The sequence below is a fragment of the Rattus norvegicus genome, chromosome 19 (genome assembly GCF_021556685.1).
Source record: "Rattus norvegicus strain SHRSP/BbbUtx chromosome 19, alternate assembly SHRSP_T2T, whole genome shotgun sequence".
NCBI classification, from domain to species: Eukaryota; Metazoa; Chordata; class Mammalia; order Rodentia; family Muridae; genus Rattus; species Rattus norvegicus.
The window spans coordinates 68,057,616-68,080,158 of NC_141552.1; the positions used below are offsets into that span (position 1 = coordinate 68,057,616).

A 22,543-nucleotide genomic window follows, 5' to 3' on the forward strand; every position below is an offset into this window, starting at 1 on the left:
TGGTGCTTGAACTTCCTTCCACCTGTAACCTCAACTGTCTTAGAAAGCAACAGAGGGAAATGCCCGTCCACCTTGAGAAAGCTTCCAAACGATGGGAGAAGTTTCAAAGGTCACAGCCTCCCTCAATCAGAAAGTCAGGAAATTCCAAAAGTGGAGAAGACCAACTCTGCCCCACTTGGAGACTCTCCCTGCACACGGACATTACCACACGGACTGTAGACTGACAGCAGTGTGTCCCAGGCTGACCTCAAACTCAGTATATAGCTGAGGATGGCCTTGAACTCCTGATCCTCGGTTCACTCTGACTGCTGGTTTGGGCTGCCACACCTACTCTGTAGGGTGCTGAGGCTTGAGCCCAGATTTTTGTGTGCGCTAGGCAAAACACTCTACCAACTGAGCTTCCTTTCTTTAGCTGTATTTTCTAGTCAGCTCTTTCCAAACTCACAAGCTTTCCGGCAAGGAGACTTGAGGAGAAGGGGCTTTGCAAGAGCTTGAATAGCAAGTCATAAAATACGCTTGTCTAAAAATGGCCCATCCGGAAGCCATGTGATGGCGCCACACGCCCTTAATCCCAGCATCTGGAAGGCAGAGGTGATCAGATATCTGAGAGTTTGAGGCCAGCCTGGTCTACAGAGTGAGTTCCATGACAGCCAGGGCTACACAGAGAAACCCTGTCTCAAAAAGGCAAAAAGACAGGGTTGGAGGGATGGCTCAGGGGTTAAGAGCACTGACTGCTCTTCCAGAGGTCCTGAGTTCAAATCCCAGCAACCACATGGTGGCTCACGACCATCTGTAATGGGATCCGATGCCCTCTTCTGGTGTCTGAAGATAGTAACAGTGTACCTACATACGTACAATAAATAAATAAGTCTTTAGAAAAAAAGCAAAAAGCCAGAGTGCAGATCAATGATAGTGTTTGCCTAGCAGGTATGAGGCCCTGGGTGTAACCCCTAGTACTATGCAACAACCACAGAAACTTCAAGAACAAAGCAGTTCTCTATCACTCCTCAATGGACAGTTTGAATAACAGTAAAAATGCAACAGAAAGAGATGTATATGTGAGCAACAGTGGTAGCAGTGTAGACGTATGTGACAAGAAAATAGATGTGCCTGATCACCCTGAACGGAAGAGAGAAGTGAAGGGTTAGCTGATGACAGGCGTGGAGGCTCTCACCTTTATCCAGCAGAACAGGAGAGAGGAGGTACTTATCGCTCACCTGTTGTTGGAAAGTCTGCCCAGGAGGTACGCAGCTCTATTAAAAGAAAAAAAAAATAGGTCAAAGGACAGGAGACAGGGCTCAGAGATTGAGAGCTTCCCCCCCACCTCTGGCAGAGGACCAGAATTTGGTTCTCAGCATTCCATTCAGTGACTCATAATCTGTCACTCCAGGGCACCTGACAACTTCTTCTGGCCTCCTTGGGCACCCACACTCACTTCTACATAAACACACTCAGATACACACAATACACATTAATAATAATCTCTTTAAAAATCAGGTCAAGGGGGGGTTGGGGATTTAGCTCAGCGGTAGAGCACTTGCCTAGCAAGCACAAGGCCCTGGGTTTGGTCCCCAGCTCCGAAAAAAAGAAAAAGATAAAGATAAAGAATCAGGTCAAGGCTGTGCTAGGCAACCACTTGGACTTAACCCAATCCTGCAATCTTTGATCCGAGTTGGTTAGGTAATGTCAACAAAACCAGGAGATTAATGGAATGTGATTAACCAGGAGGGTTTCCTAGTGGGAGAAGGAAGTCCGGTGTCACTCAGCAGGTCCTTGCCATCTGGGTGATCGCTTAGGCACTGAGCTATCAGCCGCTGCTGCTGCTGCTGCTGCCACTTCCTGTTTTAAGCAGAGCTGACTGTCACTCTGCGCCCCACGTCCTTCTCTGAGTTTATGCCTCTCGGGAGCCTCTGTGCTGCAGTCTGCCCATGAGAGCTGTGCCCTCCAGTGTTGTCATCTCCCGGGCACACAGCCCAGGAGGCAGCTCAGTCAGTACCTCCATTGCGGTGCAAGGGCAAGGACCTGAATTTAGTCTGCAGAACCTGCATTAAAGGCTGCTCTGGCGGCCCATATTTGTAACGATAGCAGTTGGGGGGTGTGGTGGGGGGAGGGAGTCTGAGATAGCCAGGTCCCTTAGGCAGCCAGGTCCAGGCAACGGTCAAGGCCAATAGAAGGAGATTCCATCTCAAATGAAGGAGTGGAAAGGGGGAAGTGCCTGAGGAATGATAGTCCAGTTTGTCCTCTGACCTCCATGTGCACACAAACACACACACAGATACACACATTCACACAGACACACATACACACACATAAACACACAGATTCACACAGACACACACAGATTCACACAGACACACACAGATTCATACAGACACACACAGATTCACACAGACACACACAGATTCATACAGACACACACAGATTCACACAGACACACACAGATTCACACAGACACAAACATACATTCACACACACACAGATTCACACAGACACACACAAAACACAGATTTACACACAGAGTCACACATACATATACACACATACATAAGCATACATAGACACACACAGACACACACATATACAGACACACTCATACAAATACATAGACACACATACACACACACAGATGCACACAAACATACACACAGATTCACACAGACACAAACATACACACACATTCATACATACACACATTCACACAAACACACACAGATTCACACAGGCACAAACATACACACACATTCACACATACATACACACATTCACACAAACACACACAGATTCACACAGGCACAAACATACACACACATTCACACATACATACACACATTCACACAAACACACACAGATTCACACAGACACACACAGATTCACACAGACACAAACATACACACACACATTCACATATATATATATACAGACATTCACACAGACACACAGATTCACACAGACACACACAGATTCACACAGACGCAAATATACACATTCACACATACATCCACACATTCACACACACACACAGACACACACACAGACACACACATACAAATACATAGACACACATACACACACAGATGGACACAAACATATACACACATAAACACACAGATTCACACATATATAGACACACACACATACACAAACACACATAGACACACATATACACACAGACACACAGACACTCACAGATTCACACAGATACACATATACACAGACACACACACACACACAGACACATACATACACACATATATACATACTATATATACACACAGACATACACAGACACACAAATCTATCACAGCAAAAGCAAAATAAGCAGATAATAGAGTGGGTAAACTGCTGGGCAATTTTGGATACATGATATGTCCTAAAGTGTGAATAAAATAATTCACAAACACCTCAGTGGGCTTCTTTGTTGAAGAAGGTGGGGGAAAAATCATCCCAAGGATGCTGAACTTCAGGTAGGACCTGGGGCTTGAAGACAGAAGAAAAAGGAGTTCTGCCCACTAGGAAGCAGCAGGGAATCAGGAAGCAAGAATGTAACCAGATGTCGGGAAGATGTCTGTAGTGAGTGTGAACAGGTAGCAGGGGCGGAGAGATGAACAGGCAGGAGGCTGAAGATGTAAGGTTGAGGGTCTGGCAGGTGAAGGACTGAAACACAGTGTGATGGGCTCATGGAAGCCATCGGAGGGGCCTAAGCTCGGTAGTGATGTTTGTTTATTTAAAATAATTATTTTAGGGGTTGGGGATTTAGCTCAGCGGTAGAGCGCTTGCCTAGCGAGCGCAAGGCCCTAGGTTCAGTCCCCAGCTCCGAAAAAAAGAAAAGGAAAAAAATTATTTTAATCTCTCTCTCTCTCTCTCTCTCTCTCTCTCTCTGTGTGTGTATGTGTGTGTGTGTATGTGTGTGTGTGTGTGTGTGTGTGTGTGTGTGTGTGTGTGTGTACATGCAGGTGAGTATCACAAGAGAGTGGCAGGTTCTCTGAAGCAGGAGTTATAGGTGGTCGGGAGTCACCAGACAAGGATGCTGGTAACAGAACTGGGGTCCTTTGAAAGAACAGCAAGTGCTCTTAACTGCTGAGCCATCTCTCCAACCCGGTGATATTTATTACTAAGAAGGTCATTCTAATCTCTGTTTGGGAACAACAAAAAGCAGGAAGTCAGGCCGGAGAGGTGGCCTAGTGTCCTTTGTGGGATTCTCACACGTTTTCATAATTTTGCTCAGCTTTGCTGAAGACCCTTTTTGAATGTCTCAATCACTTTTCAAGCTACTGGAGCTGAAGTAGGGAGAGAAAGAAGCAAGAAAAGGGGTCTCTGTGAGGAAATGGCAGAGGGGGACCTAAGAAAAGGGGGCTCCATGAGGAAATGGAAGAGGGGGACTTAAGAAAAGGGGACTCCATGAGGAAATGGCAGAGGGGGGAACCTAAAAAAGGGAACTCCATAAGGAAATGGAGGAGGGGGACCTAAGAAAAGGAGGCTCTATGAGGAAATGGAGGAGGGGGACTTAAGAAAAGGAGACCCCATGAGGAAATGGAGGAGGGGGGACCTAAAAAAGGGGGCTCCATGAGGAAATGGCAGAAGGGGACCTAAGAAAGAGGGGGTTCCATGAAGAAATAGCAGAGGTGGACTTAAGAAAAGGGGACTCCATGAGGAAATGGCAGAAGGGGACCTAAGAAAGAGGGGGCTCCATGAAGAAATAGCAGAGGGGGACTTAAGAAAAGGGGACTCCATGAGGAAATGGCAGAGGGGGACTTAAGAAAAGGGGACTCCATGAAGAAATGGAGGAGGGGGACCTAAGAAAGGGGGACTCCATGAGGAAATGGAGGAGGGGGACTTAAGAAAAGGGGGCTCTGTGAGGAAATGTGGAGAAGGGGAACCTAAGAAGTTGATGGAGAGGTGTGGTGTTACTTATGGAATTTTGGTTGCTTTAAAAAACACAGGGTGTTTTCACTTTAGTGGGGGATGTGGAGCCCTTCCGATTGTCCACAGCAGCTGACCACGAATTCCCTAGCGCTCTATCAAGGGTGTGATTTTGCCAGCGGCAGATAGTTTCTGAGATTGTGTATTGCTTGGGATTCTGCGGGCTTTTCAGAGGGTACATAAGTGCTAGAGCCCTGGTAGGTGGGGTGGTGGGCTGTTGGTTATTGGTTGGTTGCGTTTGGTCATGGTTTGTTAAGTAGTTGTGTGCAAAGAGGAAAGAGGAGGGCTTGAGAGATGGCTCAGTGGTTAAGAGTCCCGACTACTCTTCCAGAGGTCCTGAGTTCAATTCCCAGCAACCACATGGTGGCTCACAACCATCTGTAAAGAGATCTGATGCCCTCTTCTGGTGTGTCTGAAGACAGCTACAGTGTACTTATATATAATAAATGAATAAATCTTAAAAAAAAAAGAGGAAGAAAAAATTAGATACCCCAATGGTGAAGAGAAACATGCCCTGGGGAACTCACTCACAGCCCCTAAACAGCAGGAAGTTGTCTAAAGATAATGAACCCCCTTCCTTTTTATCCTTTTTTCTCTACTATCTAGTGTTAGGGGGTTGAGAAGATGGGAAAAGGGTGGAGAAGGGTTGAAGAAAGAAGAACCCACAAAGTAGAAAAAGATGGGCTACAGAGAGGTTGATTTTAAATAGTTGTTAGCTCTGGTCGTATAAGTGGCCAAGAGGCTCTTGTCACAGCAAGAAACCAAGAAGAGTGGCAAAACCAAGCAGGGTGGTGAATGCCTTTAATCCAAGCACTGGGGAGGCAGAGGCAGGTAGGTCTCTGGGTTCGAAGTCAGCCTGGCCTACAGTGAGTTCCAGGACAGCCAAGCTACACAGAGAAACACTGTCTCAAAAAACTAAGAATAACAGGAAGAAGAGGAAGAAGAAAGAAAGAAAGAAAGAAAGAAAGAAAGAAGGAAGGAAGGAAAGAAAGAACGAACGAACAGCAGCATTCCACATACTACTGGACACGCATGGAGCCAGTCCTCGGGGTAAAACAGAAGAGGGAGTGGGGGAGGAAGTCAGGGTCCAGTGGAGCAGGGGGAGGTGGATGGGGAAGGATGAGGCATCTAAGCAGAGAGCCAGAGGCTAGTTACTTATTTATTTGCTTAGGTAATTTGAGCACAGGGATGAACTGCAACAAAGTCTCATTCGCCATTCTTGTCGCAGAAGCAATTCTATTACAGTTTCCAAGACCTGATCCAAGTCGGTATTTGGTTTTGAGATACCAAAGACTTGAGCTAGGCTAATCATGGAGAGCTCATCTTGATTTTAGGTACAAAACTATAACCTGCCCGGTCCTAGAGACACTGTTTTGGTTTGGGGTGATGAGGGCCCCACCTGGCTCTGCTTGGCATTGGTCCAGCTATGGTTAAGGTTGAGATTCCAGTATGGGGTTTGCGCCTGACACTCCCCCTCCAGACTCGTTCTTGTTGCTGACCGTGCAGGACCTGAGCTATTCTCTGGTCTGCAAGCGCGACTTGTGTTCATTTTCACTTCACTTTCCCAACCTTTGAATACTCTCAAGGTCTCCAAATGAGCATTTATTCTAACACCGGAACCGGCTTTAAAAATAGAGTTTCATCTTAATTAGACTCTTATCATCCACACCTGTCAATGACTCCACGCAGCCAACAGAGCCTGGCGTGATCTCTTCATTCCTCAGTCATCTTTATACGCCGCACACATAGCTAACAGCGTAATTCAAGAATCCTGTGAGCAAGGATCCCGCCTTACTGTGACTTTTGTACTCCCAGCACCCAGCAGGGCAGCCGGCACTCAGGAATCCACAAGAACCTTTACTGAGTATTGAATAAGACGTAACCCTGGAATGTATGCTAATGTCAATACCGTAGATTATTAGTTCAGAGGAGACATTAAGAACTGCTCATTGACTCATGGAGCTGAGAGACTCACAACAGAGTGTGAGAGGACAAGTTGAACATCTTTCCAGGTGCCTGTTTCAGTGCAATGTGAACTCACTGCCGGCTGCCCTCTCTCCCCCTTCCCTTCCCTCCCCTCCCCCTCCCGTGCCTTACCCCCTCTCCTTCCCCGTCTCCTTCCCTCTCTCCCTTGTCCTCCTTCTTTCTTGACATCTCCTGTCCCTTTCCGTGTCCCCCTCCCCTCCCTCCTTCCCGTTCCTGCCTGCCTGCCCGCCCCTGATTTTTTTTTTTTCTGTGTCAGAAGCAATCAGTTGATCTCACCAGAGGACTGGCGCCATCTGGGAAATGATGATGTGACTTTTCTGTCTTCTTGCCTGAGAGAATACACTGGGTGTGAATGCCCCATGGATGGAGGAGGCCAGGGCAGGCAGAGGAAGCAGGTTACAGAGATGGGGATCCTGGAAGGCAGTCACTTGCCATTTGTGTTAAAGACAATGTGCTTTTTCCTGCATGCTCTTGTGCACGGGAGCACACTTTTATGGGGATGAGGAGAGAGGCCAGAGGTCCACATCCTGTATCTTCCTCAATGGTTCTCCACTTTGCATTTTTGAGATCACTGAGCCTGCAGCGTATTGATGGGGGCTGTCTGGGTCATGAGCTTCAGGAATCTGCTTTTCACGCCATTGGTGCCCGGGACCCAAACTCAGGGCCCCATGCTTGTGCGGAGCCATCTCCCCAGCCCAGAGACAAAGCATTTTAATGACTTAACACAATGTCTGCCTCAAGTCACAGGAGGGAAAGCCAGGAAAGCCGTGGTCACTGCTATTGTCACGATTATCACTACAAAAATAGAGGCTGAGTGTGCTGCAGACTGCTTCCCTGCCCAGGTGGTACAGGAGAGAACGATTTAGCCTCAGCACCCTCTGATGGTAGGGCTTAGACAGGACATCTATTATAACTGTCCTGTGAGAATTAGAAGCTTGTAGGCTTGCCCTAATTGTCCTGTTCCCCGGCTGACTGGGGGGCCATGCCACATTCAGTGAACATCTAGACCAGCAGTTCTCAGCCTTCCTAATGCTGTGACCCTCTAGTTCATGAGTTTAGTTCTCATGTTCCGGTGACCCAACCATGAAATTATTTTGTTGCTACTTCATTTTGCTACTGTATTATGAGTTGTAATGTTTTCTGGTGGTCTTAAGTGACCGCTGTGAAAGGGTCATTTGACTCCCCCCCAAAAAGGTCATGACCCATAAGTTGGAAACTGCTGGCATAGAGAGAGCTTTTCCAACCTTATGGTCTGCCACTAAACAATGTATCGAACCCAAAAGATCTGGTTCATTTGAAACTGTGTCTTCAGGTCAGTTTCTTAGCTTCTGTGAGCCACAGGAAAGGCCCGTGTTGTGTGTGTGTGTGTGTGTGTGTGTGTGTGTGTGTGTGTATTAATCAGAAAGAGAAAGAGTTGGCAGGGTGCCATCAAAGGTGCTGGCACCTGGCCGGCCTCTCTTCTGGAAAGTTTGATATCCATTTGTGTTATGAGGACAAAATGCACGTACGCCTTGATTTCATCTCATGAATATTCATGAAGGACTAGTGGTAGAAGAAAAGACTGTACTTTTCATTGGCTGGAGTTGCCCTGATAAGTCAGTGCAAACCAGGTGGCTTAAAACAACAGATCCAGGGCTGGAGAGATGGCTCAGCGGTTAAGAGCACCCGACTGCTCTTCCAGAGGTCATGAGTTCAATTCCCAGCAACCACATGGTGGCTCACAACCATCTGTAAAGAGATCCGATGCCCTCTTCTGGTGTATCTGAAGACAGCTACAGTGTACTTATATATAATAAATAAATAAATCTTAAAAAAAAAATAGCATTTAAAAAAAAAAAACAAAAAAAAAAAAAAAAAAAAAAAAAAAAAAAAAAAAAAAAAAAAAAAAAAAAAAAACAACAGATCCATCCTCCACACTGCTGGGGCTGGAGGCTGAAACCAAGGTGTCAGCAGGCACACCACCCGGTCCCGCCCAGGCCCCGCCCCCGCCCTACAAGGATCCAAGAAGAATCTGGTCCAGCAGTTCCGTGGTAGTTCTGTAGCTCAGTCTTTCCAGGATTCTCCGGGTGTGACTATGTCAAACTTTTTGTCCCTGTGACAAAATCCTAAAAGAAAAAAAAAAAGGGGGGGGGTTGGGGATTTAGCTCGGTGGTAGAGCGCTTGCCTAGCAAGTGCAAGGCCCTGGGTTCAGTCCCCAGCTATGAAAAAAAAAAAAAAAAGAGAGAGAGAGAGAGAGAAAAAGGGGTGGGGGTGGGATTGTAACTAAGGCGATGGCCGAGTGGGTGAAGCTCACCATGCGAGCATGAGGAACCCAAAGAAGAGCATGGCCGCATGCATCTACATTCTGGCCGCTTTTCTTTTCTTTTCTTTTCTTTTCTTTTCTTTTCTTTTTTTTAAGATTTATTTATTGTATATGAGTACACTGTAGCTGTCTTCAGTCACACCAGAAGAGGGCATCGAATCTCATTACAGATGGTTGTGAGCCACCATGTGGTTGCTGGGATTTGAACTCAGGACCTCAGAAAGAACAGTCAGTGCTCTTAACCACTGAGCCATCTCTCCAGCCCCTGGGCGCTTTTCTAGGTGGTCAGATTTTGCTTAAAATCTGTTTCTTTTACTTTGGTGAAATGTGGCCAAGGCCTTTGGAGGTGATAGTTTTAACAGCAGTTCTCTCTCTCTCTCTCTCTCTCTCTCTCTCTCTCTCTCTCTCTTTTTTTTTTTCCTTTTTTTCAGAGCTGGGGACCGAACCCAGGGCCTTGCGCTTGCTAGGCAAGCGCTCTACCACTGAGCTAAGTCCCCAACCCCAGCAGTTCTCAGTGGGTCTCAACTCCTTTGGAGTTGAATGGCACTTTCACAGGGCTAGTATATCAGATATCCTGAATCTCTGATATTTACATTACAATCACAGCAGTAGCATAATTACACTTACAAAGCAGCAATGAAGATAATTTTATGGTCGGGGTCATCACCACATGAGGACTGTATTAGACGGTTGCACTGAGGACCCCTGCATATATGCCTGGTAAAACTGTCAAAAGTGGAACTTGGGGCCATCTTAGTCCTAATGCTGGGTCAAAAGCGGCTGCAGAACTCAGCTCCTCGCTGCTGGGTCTCCATGCAATCCAGACACCTCCCCGACCTGTCATCCAAGCAAAAATAAACCATTTGTTCCACAAATATTTATTAGACGAGACAAGCAAGGTCTCCATCTCTCAAGACCAAACAGTTTAGTCCCAAGAAAAGTCAGCACGGGAGGTTAGTGGAGTGAAGGTAAGAGCTGCCGATCTGAGCCCCCTCCACCAGGCTGGAGGGAGAACCAGACCCAGAACCCAGAACAGGGAGAAAAGCTGTTTCAGGAGGCAGCAGATCCTTGATACACATGGGCATAGCAGACAGGGGGATGCAGAGCTGGCTGTCTTGATTTGTTTGTTCATTTGGTTGACTGATTGGTTGAGACTGTGTCTTATTCTATAGCCCAGGCTGCCTGGAGCTCATGTAACCCAGGCTAGCGTTGAACTCACACATATTCTCCTGTCTCAGCTTCCTTAGTGGCAGGCTTACAGGTGTAAACAACTGTTTTCAGCTCTTTCTTGAGTCTTGCTTCCTATGGTGGCCTTCCAAATCCTCAAACCTCAGAATTGGTCTCCCTCAAAGTCCTCCCTGCAGCTGCCCGACTGCTAACCCCTCGAGGTGGCCCAGTGGGTAACTAGCCTTGGGACCACTGGGCATGGGGTGGGCTGCCCATGAAGACACAGTGTGAGGAAGGACATGGCAGACAGTTTCCAGGCCAGATGTAGCTAGTCTCAGTTAAATAACTAAAGAGCCACCCATCTCATTGATGGCCAGTTTATGATGTTTGCCAAAATTGTTCTGCCCGGAACCCTGGTCAGATGTTGTTTGTTTTGTTTTGATGAACTTAACATTATTACCGAGACAGAGTGTCACAACATGAACCAGGCTGGCCTTGAACTTGTGATCCCCCAGCCTCGTCCTAATGCATACTAGGATTACAGGCATGGGCCACCATGCCCAGCTTGGTTTATGTCTTGAAGGCAGCTTCCAGAATTCTCTGACAAGGGCACAGCCCACACCGTGAGCTTGAGCTCTCGTGACCAGGTGCTTCCTTCTACTTTCCGCGCATTACCCTGTGTCTCTGGATCTGCTTCCAATGTTGCTTTATAAGAGGTTTCTTGAGGTCACAGCTGCATGGGCTGTTAAGTCTGAGACAGCGGCAGAAGCTGCTGAAAAAAGTGTTAGGGCCAGAATCTTGGGCTTCCTTCGGGTGTCTTCAGGCTGGAACAGAGGACTGTATTTCTAAGGAAGTTCTTGGAGGCTGATCCTCTCTGCAGGGCCCCACCCAAGAACGGTGGCCGGCCTGAACCATTTGTTGACTTATCCCTGCAGTGGATACTAATGTATCACAGTTCTGTATAGGAGCTCAGCCTGTGAGTCCCAGGCACCCTCGGGAGCGGGGAGGGAGGGTGGGGCGGGGCACACGGGAGCGGTGGGGGGAGGGGGCGGCAGGAATGGCGGAGGGAAGCAGGGATGGCGAGCCTTCTAGGTTGGGCAGTTACTATGAAGGGTGAAAGGTTAATGAACAGAGGAAGGGAAGGGATAGATTTGACTCCCCAGGCTTGGCAAACAGGGTGGCTCCAGAGCTGACACAGGAAGGGGGGGGTGTGAAAAGGAGGAGTTCCTGGTCTTTTTTTTTTTTTTTTTGGTTCTTTTTTTTCCGGAGCTGGGGACCGAACCCAGGGCCTTGCGCTTCCTAGGCAAGCGCTCTACCACTGAGCTAAATCCCCAACCCCGAGTTCCTGGTCTTTCTGGTTCGACGTTTCGTCTGTTCCATCTTTAACATTTTTACTTTGGAAAAAAAATATGACTCAAGTTAGATCAAAGATCTGGGCCTGGTTTGGGGGATTGTCCTATCCTTGGTGACAGAAAAGAGTGACTGTGTGGGATGATGGTAGGAACCTGAGCCTGACTGGGGTCTGAAATATTTACAGTACTACTGACAGGAGACAGATCTGTGGCGGGAAGAGAGGGGATTGGCCAGGCAAGGGCCTGTTTACCTTCTTGTCCAGAGAGCAGCAGCCATCAGAGGCCGGCTGTTAATTTCAAACAATTAGCTCACTAGTCTTTAATGTACTTTCGGGATCAGCTAACAGAGAGTAGTCAACACTCACCTGCTGGTTAGTTTTAAGTGTCAACCTGACACACCTATCATCACCCAGGAAGACAGTCTGTCAGTGAGGGATTGCTTAAGCTGGGTTTGCTTGAGGGCATGTCTCTGTGTGGTGATGGTGGTGGTGGTGGTGGTGGTGGTGGTGGTGGTGTCTTAATTAAACTAATTAATGTGGGAAGACTTAGTCCACTGTGGGTGGAACCATTCCCTAAACAAGTAGTCCTGACCTGTATAAAAGAGGAAGAAGCTAGCCTAAAGCAAGCGAGCGCAGATCCATGCATTTATCATTCTCTGAGCTCCTGACTGTGACGGTGGCGTTTGGACTTCCTGCCTCCACTTCCCCATAGTCACTAACAGGCCATAACTGGAATGGGCAAATGCATGCTCTCTCCCATAAGTTGCTTGTTGTTGGGTTATTCTTACCACAGCAGTAGAAATGAAAACTGGAGTAATTCACCAACATCAGCTGGGAAATGGATTCACGCTGGTCAGGGCATGTAGCTCAGCAATAGATTATCTACCTAGCACATATGAGGTCCCCAGTTTCCCTCCCAGCCCCTCAAGTAAACGACAGCCACAGCAAAAGGAAAGCAAGCATGTATTGTCTAGCCCGTGAGGCGGTCATGGCTGCTTTTTAAGTGAGGACAACCCGGCGGGACCAGCTTGGCATCATGACGGACGCAGAGGCACGCCCTCCACACTAACCAGCTTCTCCATTGTGTCCTCCTCAGGCCCAGCTGTCTCAGGCCTTAAACGGGGTTTCAGACAAGGCCAAAGAGGCGAAGGAGTTCCTGGTTCAGCTCAAGAACATACTGCAGCAGATCCAGGTCAGTAGACTCTGGTGCCAGACAGACAGCGTGGCTGTCTGTCTAACACAGAGAGAAGCAGGGCAAGCCTTGGGACAAGTGGTTACCTGCAACGATTTGTTTTTTAAAAGAGGGTTGACCTGTCCGGTTGTACAGTCGTGGGTGCTGAAGGTGCCACATTCAGCCTGCTTACATGCAGGTGACACCATTGGCACTCAGGTGCGCCCCTGTATCCAAATCTAAATAGAAACACCCGGTTTCCTGAATGAACGTGCCATCTGAGTGTCTACACTATGACCCATGCTGAGCCTGACAAACACAGAAATCAGGGAGCCTCGCTTCAGTGAGCTAAATGCAAGGAAGAGAGTTCAAGCTTGTGCACAAACAGAAGATCCACCTGCACAGAGGGAGGCCCGGGGCAGTTGGAGCCCTTGCTGGGGAAGAGGACGGAGGGTCCTGAACCCTCAGGGTTTCTTCTTCCTGTTCCTCTCATATCTTTCCTCATTATATATATATATATATATATATATATATATATATATTTAATTTTATGCATGGTCTCATTACAAAGCCCAAGCTGGCCTCAGACTCTCAATCCCCCTGCTTCAGCCTCTTAAGGGCTAAGATGATAGATATGTGACGCCCACCGGCCCGATTCCCATGGGGAGTCTTAAGTCACAGTCTTTTTTATTTTTTTTCTTTTTTTCGGAGCTGGGGACCGAACCCGGGGCCTTGCGCTTGCTAGGCAAGCGCTCTACCACTGAGCTAAATCCCCAACCCCAAGTCACAGTCTTAAACATCACTTAAGTCTGATGTTTGGTGCACACAGATGTATCCATTTTCTCTGAACGCCACCACAAGAGATCAGAGATGGAGCGGAGGCAGCAACAGAAATGGATTCAGTTCAGAGTCTGCAAGTACAAGGTCACCGGCTGGCTCCTCCCGAGGCGCCTCTGCTTGGCTGGCAGATGGCAGTTCTCTGTGTCCTCGTGTGCTTGTCCCTCTGTGTGTGTGTCTGTGTCCTGATTTTTTTCTTCTTATAAGGACACCAGTCAGGTTGGACTGGGGCCACCCCGGTGGCCTCATTTTAACTTCCGGATTCAGACACAGTCACACTGCGTGGTCCTGGGGCTTATGATTCAGAATGGACCCGTGGGGACAATTTAGCTTGTAGCCAGAAGCCAGAATCTACCCAGATCCTAGAGGCCTGGAAACTGATGCAGACAGACAAACAGACAGACTCACACTACTTTGTTTGATTTACCTTTCCTGATTACAAACAGCAAAGTGGGTGTTACAGAGATCATAGAGTCTGGAAGATAGAACTGAGAAGATCACACCAATATCACACACACACACACACACACACACACACACACATACATACATACATACATATACATACACATACACACATCTCAAATATATGGGATCATTCTGTGAACAACTTGTATCCTGTTTTCTTTCTCCTCCTTCTCCTCTTCCTCTTCCTCCTCCCCCTTTTGTTCAAGACAGGGTCTCTGGGCCAGTCTTCAGCTCACAGTCCTCCTGCCTCAGGCTCTCTGGTGCTGGGGTGGCAGGCATGTATGGCCTCACCCAGGCTTTTTCCTCTTTATCCATCTCTCGTGCTCACTTTCCCATAGCGTTCAGCATCCTATGAACAGACCTCACACTCTCTGCACATGTAGACGTGCAGCGCTTCATGGAACCCTCCCTGGTGCACAGCCATGACGCACGCCGTTCCCTCTGGACCACGGAGGCCGGTGCCTGCTCAGCATAGCTCTCTGCTTCCCTAGGAAAATGGACTGGACTATGAAGCCTGCCTGGTGGCCCAGTGTGACGCCCTGGTGGACGCCCTGACTCGGCAGAAAGCCAAGCTGCTCACCAAGGTCACCAAGGAGAGGGAACAGAAGCTGAAGGTGAGAACGGAGTGACCTGTTTCTCTGTGCCTGGGGCTGGCGGCACCGCCTTAAGCAGCACTGCCTGGACCTGGACGTGGCTCTGAGTGGTCAGCTCTGGTTGGCAGGGGAGTCTCAAGCAGTCTCCAAAGCCAGGTGGCCTGCAACTTCCTGCCGTCGTTGTTGAATCAGCCTGTCCTCTCCCATTTGCTCTGGACTCCGGGGTCTGATGAGGGGCAGGATGGGAGGGTGGGAGGATCTTCTCTCGTCCTGCCTAATGTGTGGGACAGTGACAGAAACAGTCCGGCTCAGGTCTCCAGCTCCTTCTCCTTCTTCAGACCCTGATATCTCATGCATCTATAATCGGCAATGAGTGTGGCCAGGTTCTGCCAAGGAACTTTGAGTCCTGTTCCTTATCTGACGTTAAGTTACTGGCCCGGGGAAAGGCTCAGAATGCTCTGGAGTGGTTCCAAGGAGCTCTCTGCTAGAGGCATCCAACTCAATTAGCAAACACCATTTGTTTCTTTTAGAGAGGATCTCAGATAGCCCAGGCTGGCCTCAAATAGGTAGCCTGGGCTAGCCTCAAACAGGTAGCCCAGGCTGGCCTCAAACTTGACACATAGCTGAGGATGACCTTGAACTGCTGAAACTCCTGCTTCCACCCTGAGTGCTGGGATCTGGGCACGTACCATGATTCCAGGTTTTATTTAGTGCTTCAAGCATTCTAGACAAAGTACTTCACCGATTGAGCTAAATCCCCATCCCAGAAAACACCATTTTAGTGTATCTGTTTTTTGAGGTAGGACCTTGCTATGTAGTCTTTGGTGGCCACAAACAATGAAACTCAGTATTTATCCCAGACTTCCTGAATACCACCACACCTGGCACAGAAAGCAGCACTTTAAAGAGAAAAGGTTGTATGTTGGAAAGGTACAGTGGGTACTGGGAAGACGGTACAGACAACACCACCAAGCTATCCCTGATCAGTGGCAAGTCTGAGACAGACAGGACACTGGCTGCATCATGGAGACCATCATGCTCTTTGTGTGCCTGGCTGTCCAGAGCTCAGGATTCTTCGCCATGCACAGGCCTGTTAATTCCCCTGCAATGACTATAAAACACAGGAGCAGAGCGGAGTGGCAGCTATGGGGTGGGGCAGTTCAACAATGCCCTTCCGAGCTCAGGCACCCACTCACAAGCTGTTGTTAAAACCCGACTGCTTTTTCTCACAAGTGGACTCTCCCCCCCCATCCCCTCTCTCTCTTCCTTTCTCTCTCCCCTGCAGATGGTTTGGGACCAGATCAACCACTGCACTCTGAAGCTGCGCCAGTCCACTGGCCTGATGGAGTACTGCCTGGAGGTGATCAAGGAGGACGACCCCTCTGGGTTCCTGCAGGTGAGCATCCATTCCCTGGAGGACTCTCACAGACCTTCCCCCAATGCCCCCTGCTCTTCCTGAGCCAGCTCATGCTCTAGGCTCTGTTCCTCCCTGGCTGGGACTTGAATAGCTTCTTCTGTGTGAGGACAGATGGCCTGGGCTGTCGTCAGGGCTCTGACCTTCCCTAGAAGAAAGCCTAATTCTTCCTCAGCCATAAAGGAGAAGTGGACAGGCATCATGTCGGGGGACTAAGTGCCGGGCTTCAGTGTTCTCCGCAGGGGTGGGAAAACGGCCCATGCCAAGTAAGCAAGGCTGGCTGCACGGAGAGGTGAGGGGCAGAATCTACTTTCCCACAGAGAGGGTGCGGCCTTGTTGGGGCCATTGCTCCAGCGTTTAGACTAACATGAGAACATGCACTCCTAGAAACATGGTCATGTGTCACACACATGGGAAGGGATGGACCCCATTGCTTACTCTCCAGAAGGGCATGTGAGGGGCTGAAGAGATGGCTCAGTGTTTAAGACCACTTAACGCCCTTGCAGAAGATCTGGGTTTGGCCCCTAGCATCCACATGGTGATGCACCACGATCCTTAACTCCAGTTCAGGGGGCCTCACGCCCTTTTCTCCTTAGGCACTAGGCACCCACTGGGTGCACAGACATACATGCAGGCAAAACATCCATACACATAAGAGAAAAACAAGTAAATCTAAAAAGAAAAGGAAGAGAAGTAGAAGCAGAATATGCATGGCGTCCATGGCTCCCTCGGGACATCTGTCAGGTCTCGGAAGCAGGACTTTGCAGCAAAGGAAGGCAGAGCCACAGGCGTAACACAGGCAGTCAGGCAAGAGGTTGCAGAGGAAGCCATGGAAGAGCTGGGAGGAGACACAGCAGGAAGACACGGGCTTCAGAACTTGGGGGCCCATGGGAAGTAATTCCTTCACACTCAGAAACACACTGCTAGCATGCTTTGCTTTGCAAAGTGAGAGGCTCGCCCAGATGTGTGACAGATTTGTTTGCATATCTGAAAAACCACCATGACTTCATAATAGAGCTTGCCTACTCTAACACACACACACACACACACACACACACACACACACACACACAGAGAGAGACAGACACACAGACACAGACAGACAGACACACACAGACACACACACACACACATTAACATGCCTGTGTAGGTAAACTGTGGCTGAAATAACAGCATGTCTACGTGCTCAGGGGTCACTTAGGCTTGGCCATGGCTCGATGGTCCAGGCTCAGTCCACATCCCTTCCCCTCACTGATCCCTTTCCCACAAAGGCTGGCAGCTCTTCATCTGCAGGGCCCAACCCTTCTGTCTGTGCCCCCTTTAAGATCTCAGACGCCCTGATCAAGCGTGTGCAGACCTCACAGGAGCAGTGGGTCAAAGGTGCCCTGGAGCCCAAAGTGTCTGCGGAGTTCGACCTGACCCTGGACAGCGAGCCGCTGCTGCAAGCCATCCACCAGCTGGATTTCGTCCAGATGAAATGTAGGGGTGAGCCGTGATCGGACCCATTTAGCGGTGCCGCCTCCCCAAGGGGCACAGAGGCTAAGGGCAGCTGGGTGGTGGTGACAGAGGCTGGTCACGCAGGGTGGCAGAGGGAAGGATGAGGATCTTAAGTCCTAACCAGGCCGGTGAGCCCCAGCTGAACTTGAGCTGCCTTTTGTAGATCAAGGATCAAGGAGAGAAAGCGGAATGGACGGGGGAGGGGGGGGTCGAGTCCTCGTGTGATCTGAGTGAGAAGAGAAGAGGAAGAGGAGGGAGGAGAGGAGGAAGGAAGCAAAGGATGAAGGGAAGAGGGCAGGAGAGGCTTCAGGGAAGAACTCTGTAGGCGGCAGAGAGCGAGGCTGCCAGGGCCCCAAGGCAGGAGCATGCTTCTGTTCTGAGAACAGGGAAAGCAGGATAGATAAATGGAGGATGGCAGGAGCTGTGTTCAAGCAGCCAACAGGGGACCCACAGCTAAGGTCAGTGACGCTTGAATAGCTTGGCTAGTCCCAGAGCTTACAACGGAACCAGAGCTGGGCTCCTGCCCTGGGTGCCATCTTCCCCAAGAGGCCCCGAGCTCATCCAGAAGGGTAGCCAGGCAGTGCTGTGCCAGGAGGTAAGGGGGGGGGGGTGCTGTGGCGGGACAAGGTAGTCTTGGAAACTGGGGACTCCAAGGTAAGAAGCTTGTGGGTGTAGGTCTGAATTTTAGGGTGTGGGAGGAATAAGCAAGTGGCAAGGGTCTCCTTCAGCCAAGCAGAGGAAGGGATAGGCTGAACCAGTTACGTGTTGGTGACACAGACTCACCTTCCTGGGCATCAGCTAGCCCTGAAGAGACAGTAAGTTCATTCCGAGCACAGGTGAGACTAGCAGGTTTATTGAACAAGTCTTGCCGTATTCCCTTCTAAATCAGGCCCTTGTCTCCCCATCTAGACCCTCTTGAGCCTGAGCAGAGCCGGGATGCACCCAGGTTCTCCTGTTTGGCTTTAGAGAGCTCAGAGCGTTGCCCCATTCAGTCCCCCAGTCCTCGGGTTTGGCTACCCAGCCCTCTGAGGTCATGCCTGCTGCTATGGCCTAGTCCCCTGACCTTGCAAAGCTACCATCAAGGTTCCAACCGCCTGGGCACTTCGTCTTTCCCCTGCATCAGTGACCTTTTTGTCGCGCCTGGGACGATCATGAGATGAAAGATTTTGGGGGTGTCAGCCTGCAATTGGCCTGTTGCTTTGGCGAGCATATCACAGCAGCAAACGGAAGGAGAGAGAGAAGAAACAGCCAGGGTCTCACCATCTCCCCCATGTGCACACCATCATGTGACCATTCAGTCCCTTTAAAGGCATTGCCATCCCCCAGGAGTACTGAGGGAGCAACCCTTCAACACACAGGTGCAGCTACCTGTATTCTAATGCTAATTGAGCCCCCAAAACTGTCTGCGGGAGAGGGTCCACACTTAGCACCTGCCCTGGTTAATTCTGATTGGTAAATAAAGACGCCAACAGCTGTGGAGGAGAGACAGAGGCGGGTCCTTAAGAGAACCAGAAGTCGGGTTGGGGATTTAGCTCAGTGGTAGAGCGCTTGCCTAGCAACTGCAAGGCCCTGGGTTCGGTCCCCAGCTCCGAAAAATAGAAAAGAAAAAAAAAAAAAAAAAAGAGAACCAGAAGTCCCCCGAGACAGGGGAGACAGGGTCGCTGAGCAGAAGATGCTGATCTCAGGGGCTTTGCAGATGGCCCCTTGGCTCTGACAGTCTGATGGTAGAGGCAGAGAGCTTTCAGGATAGTTTCACCCCTGCAGCCCCGTCCTCCCGGTGGCCTGAGACAGAGAGGGGCCAGCAGTTTGAAAGGACTGTTCCCAGGCTTGGGACCCAGAGGGAGAGGAGGGAGGAGACGCCATGCCTTAGGAGTGGATACAAGAGAGGAGAGAAGATAGCGGCTACGGAAGTATAAGAACGTGCAGGAGGGAGAAGCTGAGTCTCATGTAAAGGGACCAAGAGAACGCGGCCCAGAGGGCTGCTTAACCGGGTGAAGAGCAGCCAGGATTGAAGTAGTAACCCGGAATTGTCAGTGGGAGGTAGATTCTAGAAGCACGGAGGTCAGGCAGCTGCCCAGCCTGAGATGTAAAGGCTGTGTGCGTGTCTTTCATCCGGGAACACAAATGGTCTAAGGCAGGAAGGAACCCACACTATTAGAGTAACATTACACACCGGGCCTTTGAGGGGCATTAAATCTGAGCCAAGCTGAGCACCTCCGCTCCCAGCCCACGTGAGTTACAGGCTGACTCTCACCTGGTTTCCTGCCCTGCGTCTGCCATCTGAGCCCACACGGTACGGTATGGACCATGCCGAGGTGTCCATAACCCAGCATAACCCAGGAGCTCTTGGTGGGCAGACAGAAAGGAGGACTTCCTTCCTTGGGGCCCAGGTCCCACGGGCCTTGGATGGGTTGGGGTGGTCTGGGGCCTGAAGGACGGTTCTGCGTGCTGACCGGAATGACCCCTGTCGCAGTGCCACCTGTACCCCTGCTGCAGCTGGAGAAGTGCTGCACCCGTAATAACAGCGCCACCCTGGCCTGGAGGACCCCGCCCTTCACCCACAGCCCTGCTGATGGCTACATCCTGGAGCTGGATGATGGCGACGGAGGGCAGTTCCGGGTGAGCTGGCTGCGGCTGGTCACGGGCAGTTTCCAGGGAGGCCTGTGTTGTTTGAGAACCTGTGAGGCTGCTGCCCTAGGACATGCCAGCCTGGGCTTTTGGGCGATAGCGGTGGGGTTGTGGCCACAGCCTCAGGGAGAAGTCTGTCAGAGAATTCTGAGAGGCACCACACAGGTGTGAGCTGACAACTCAGAGAGAGCACCACCTACACGTGTACTCTTTGCACAGGCTAGCCCGCACCTCACCTGCCTCCCACACAATTCTTTCCTGAGCTTTCTCACACCACCTTTTTAATTTTTATTTATATGAGTACATACTTTTATTTATATGTGTCTGTAGCTGTCTTCAGACACACCAGAAGAGGGCACCAGATCTCATTACAGATGGTTGTGAGCCACCATGCGGCTGCTGGGAATTGAACTCAGGACCTCCAGAAGAGCAGCCTGTGCTGAGCAGCCTGTGCTCTTAACCGCTGAGCTGTCTCTCCAGCCCCTCACACCACCTTTAATCCATGATCCTTTGCTGGGCTTCCTGTTTTTAACCTGGCTTCCTGGTTTTGATGACCAGGATGGCTGGGCAAGTTCCCTGTCTGGGCAGCGCATGTTTCTGCAATAGAAGGTGGTCCCTGGGTTCTTTCAAAACATGGCAGGGGGGTTGGGGATTTAGCTCAGTGGTAGAGCACTTGCCTAGGAAGCACAAGGCCCTGGGTTCGGTCCCCAGCTCTGAAAAAAAGAACAAAAAAAAAAAAAAAAAAAAAAAAAGGTTGTAAAACGTGGCAGGTTCATGAAGACACGGGAAAAGGGGTGCTGGACGGGTGTGGTGGCTCCTGCCTGGAATCCCAGAACTGAGAGGCTAAGGCAGAAGAATTGAGGGTTTCTGGGCTACGGAGTAAATCTTATTAAAACAAGCCAGCACACACTGGGACTTAGTAAGACAGAGGGAGTACGGAAGTGACTGGGGGAATGAAGTAAAACCCTAGAAAGTGAAAGATGCTGATTCAGGGGCAGAAGGCTTTGCAGATGGCCCCTTGGCTCTGGCAGTCTGATGGTGGAGGCAGAGAGCTTTCAGGGAACATCCTAGCATAGCTTCACCCCGGCAGCCCCACCCTTCCGGGCCCCCAAGACAGAGGGGCCAGCAATTTGAGAGCAGTGTGCAAAGCCCAGGTCCCATAAGGTTAAGCGGCACAGGTTGGAACTTCTCTCATCTGGTACTCCAGTCGGTGTGAGGGCACTTCTGCTCTTGATGTGCACCTCAGGGGACCTTCTGGAAGCTCTGAGGCCGAGCCAGTGCCCTTGCTCTTTCTTTCAGGAAGTGTACGTCGGCAAGGAGACCCTGTGCACCATCGACGGGCTCCACTTTAACAGCACCTACAATGCCAGAGTGAAAGCCTTCAACTCCTCTGGTGTTGGGCCCTACAGCAAGACTGTGGTCCTGCAGACCTCTGACGGTAAGCACTCGTCAACCCTGCACTGGGCCTCACTCCCCGTATCCTGGGGCTGGGGGGGGGGGCAGGAAGAAGCCAGTGCCACCATTCAATGGGGCTTAAGATTTGCAACCTTGGCCACAAATCGTGTCTCCTCTTCGTGTTTCAATCTCCCACCTATAAGGTGGGCCGTGGATGGCCATGTCCTCTGTCAGCAGCACCTGGATCGTTCGGGGAGATGGTAGGGGTCAGAGCTGCTGGAAATAAACCTGCCTGTGTGACCAACCGGCCTGCATGTCTGCTCCTTAGCAAGGGTAGATCCATGGAAGGGAAACTTGGGGGACACAGAGCAGGGAACGAGAAAGAGAGAGAGAGAGAGAGAGAGAGAGAGAGAGAGAGAGAGAGAGAGAGAGAGAAGGTTTCTATGCTGTGTCAAAGACTATGGCCAAAATCAACCTGGGGAAAGGATTTATCATCTTACAACTCTCAGTCACACAACATCACTGACAGAAGTCAGGGCAGGAACTGAAACAGAGGCCATGGAGGGGTGCCACTTACTGGCTTAGAAGCCATGGAGGGGTGGGTGCCGCTTACTGGCTTGATCCTCACTGGCTTGCTCAGTGTGCTTTCTAATATGACTCAGCACCACCTGCCTAGGGGTGGCACCGCCCACAGTGGACTGGGCCCTCCCTGTCAATCATGAGTCAGGACAATAGCCCTATAGACTCGCCTATGGAGCAAATCTTACAGAGGCATTTTCTGAGTCTAGGTTCCCTCTTCCCAGATAATCTAGGT

At 50.0% G+C, this 22,543-nt stretch overlaps 1 protein-coding gene across 1 annotated transcript in view; it reads left to right on the forward strand.

Annotated features, from left to right (window-relative positions):
- The window catches only part of Trim67 (tripartite motif-containing 67), a 36,235-nt gene that overhangs the window by 9,095 nt on the left and 4,597 nt on the right, over positions 1–22,543 (forward strand). The window contains 6 exon segments of the mRNA NM_001135715.1: positions 12,823–12,918; positions 14,694–14,816; positions 16,081–16,191; positions 17,535–17,688; positions 20,180–20,325; positions 21,634–21,772. Of these exon segments, the coding sequence (NP_001129187.1) occupies positions 12,823–12,918; positions 14,694–14,816; positions 16,081–16,191; positions 17,535–17,688; positions 20,180–20,325; positions 21,634–21,772 (769 nt within the window).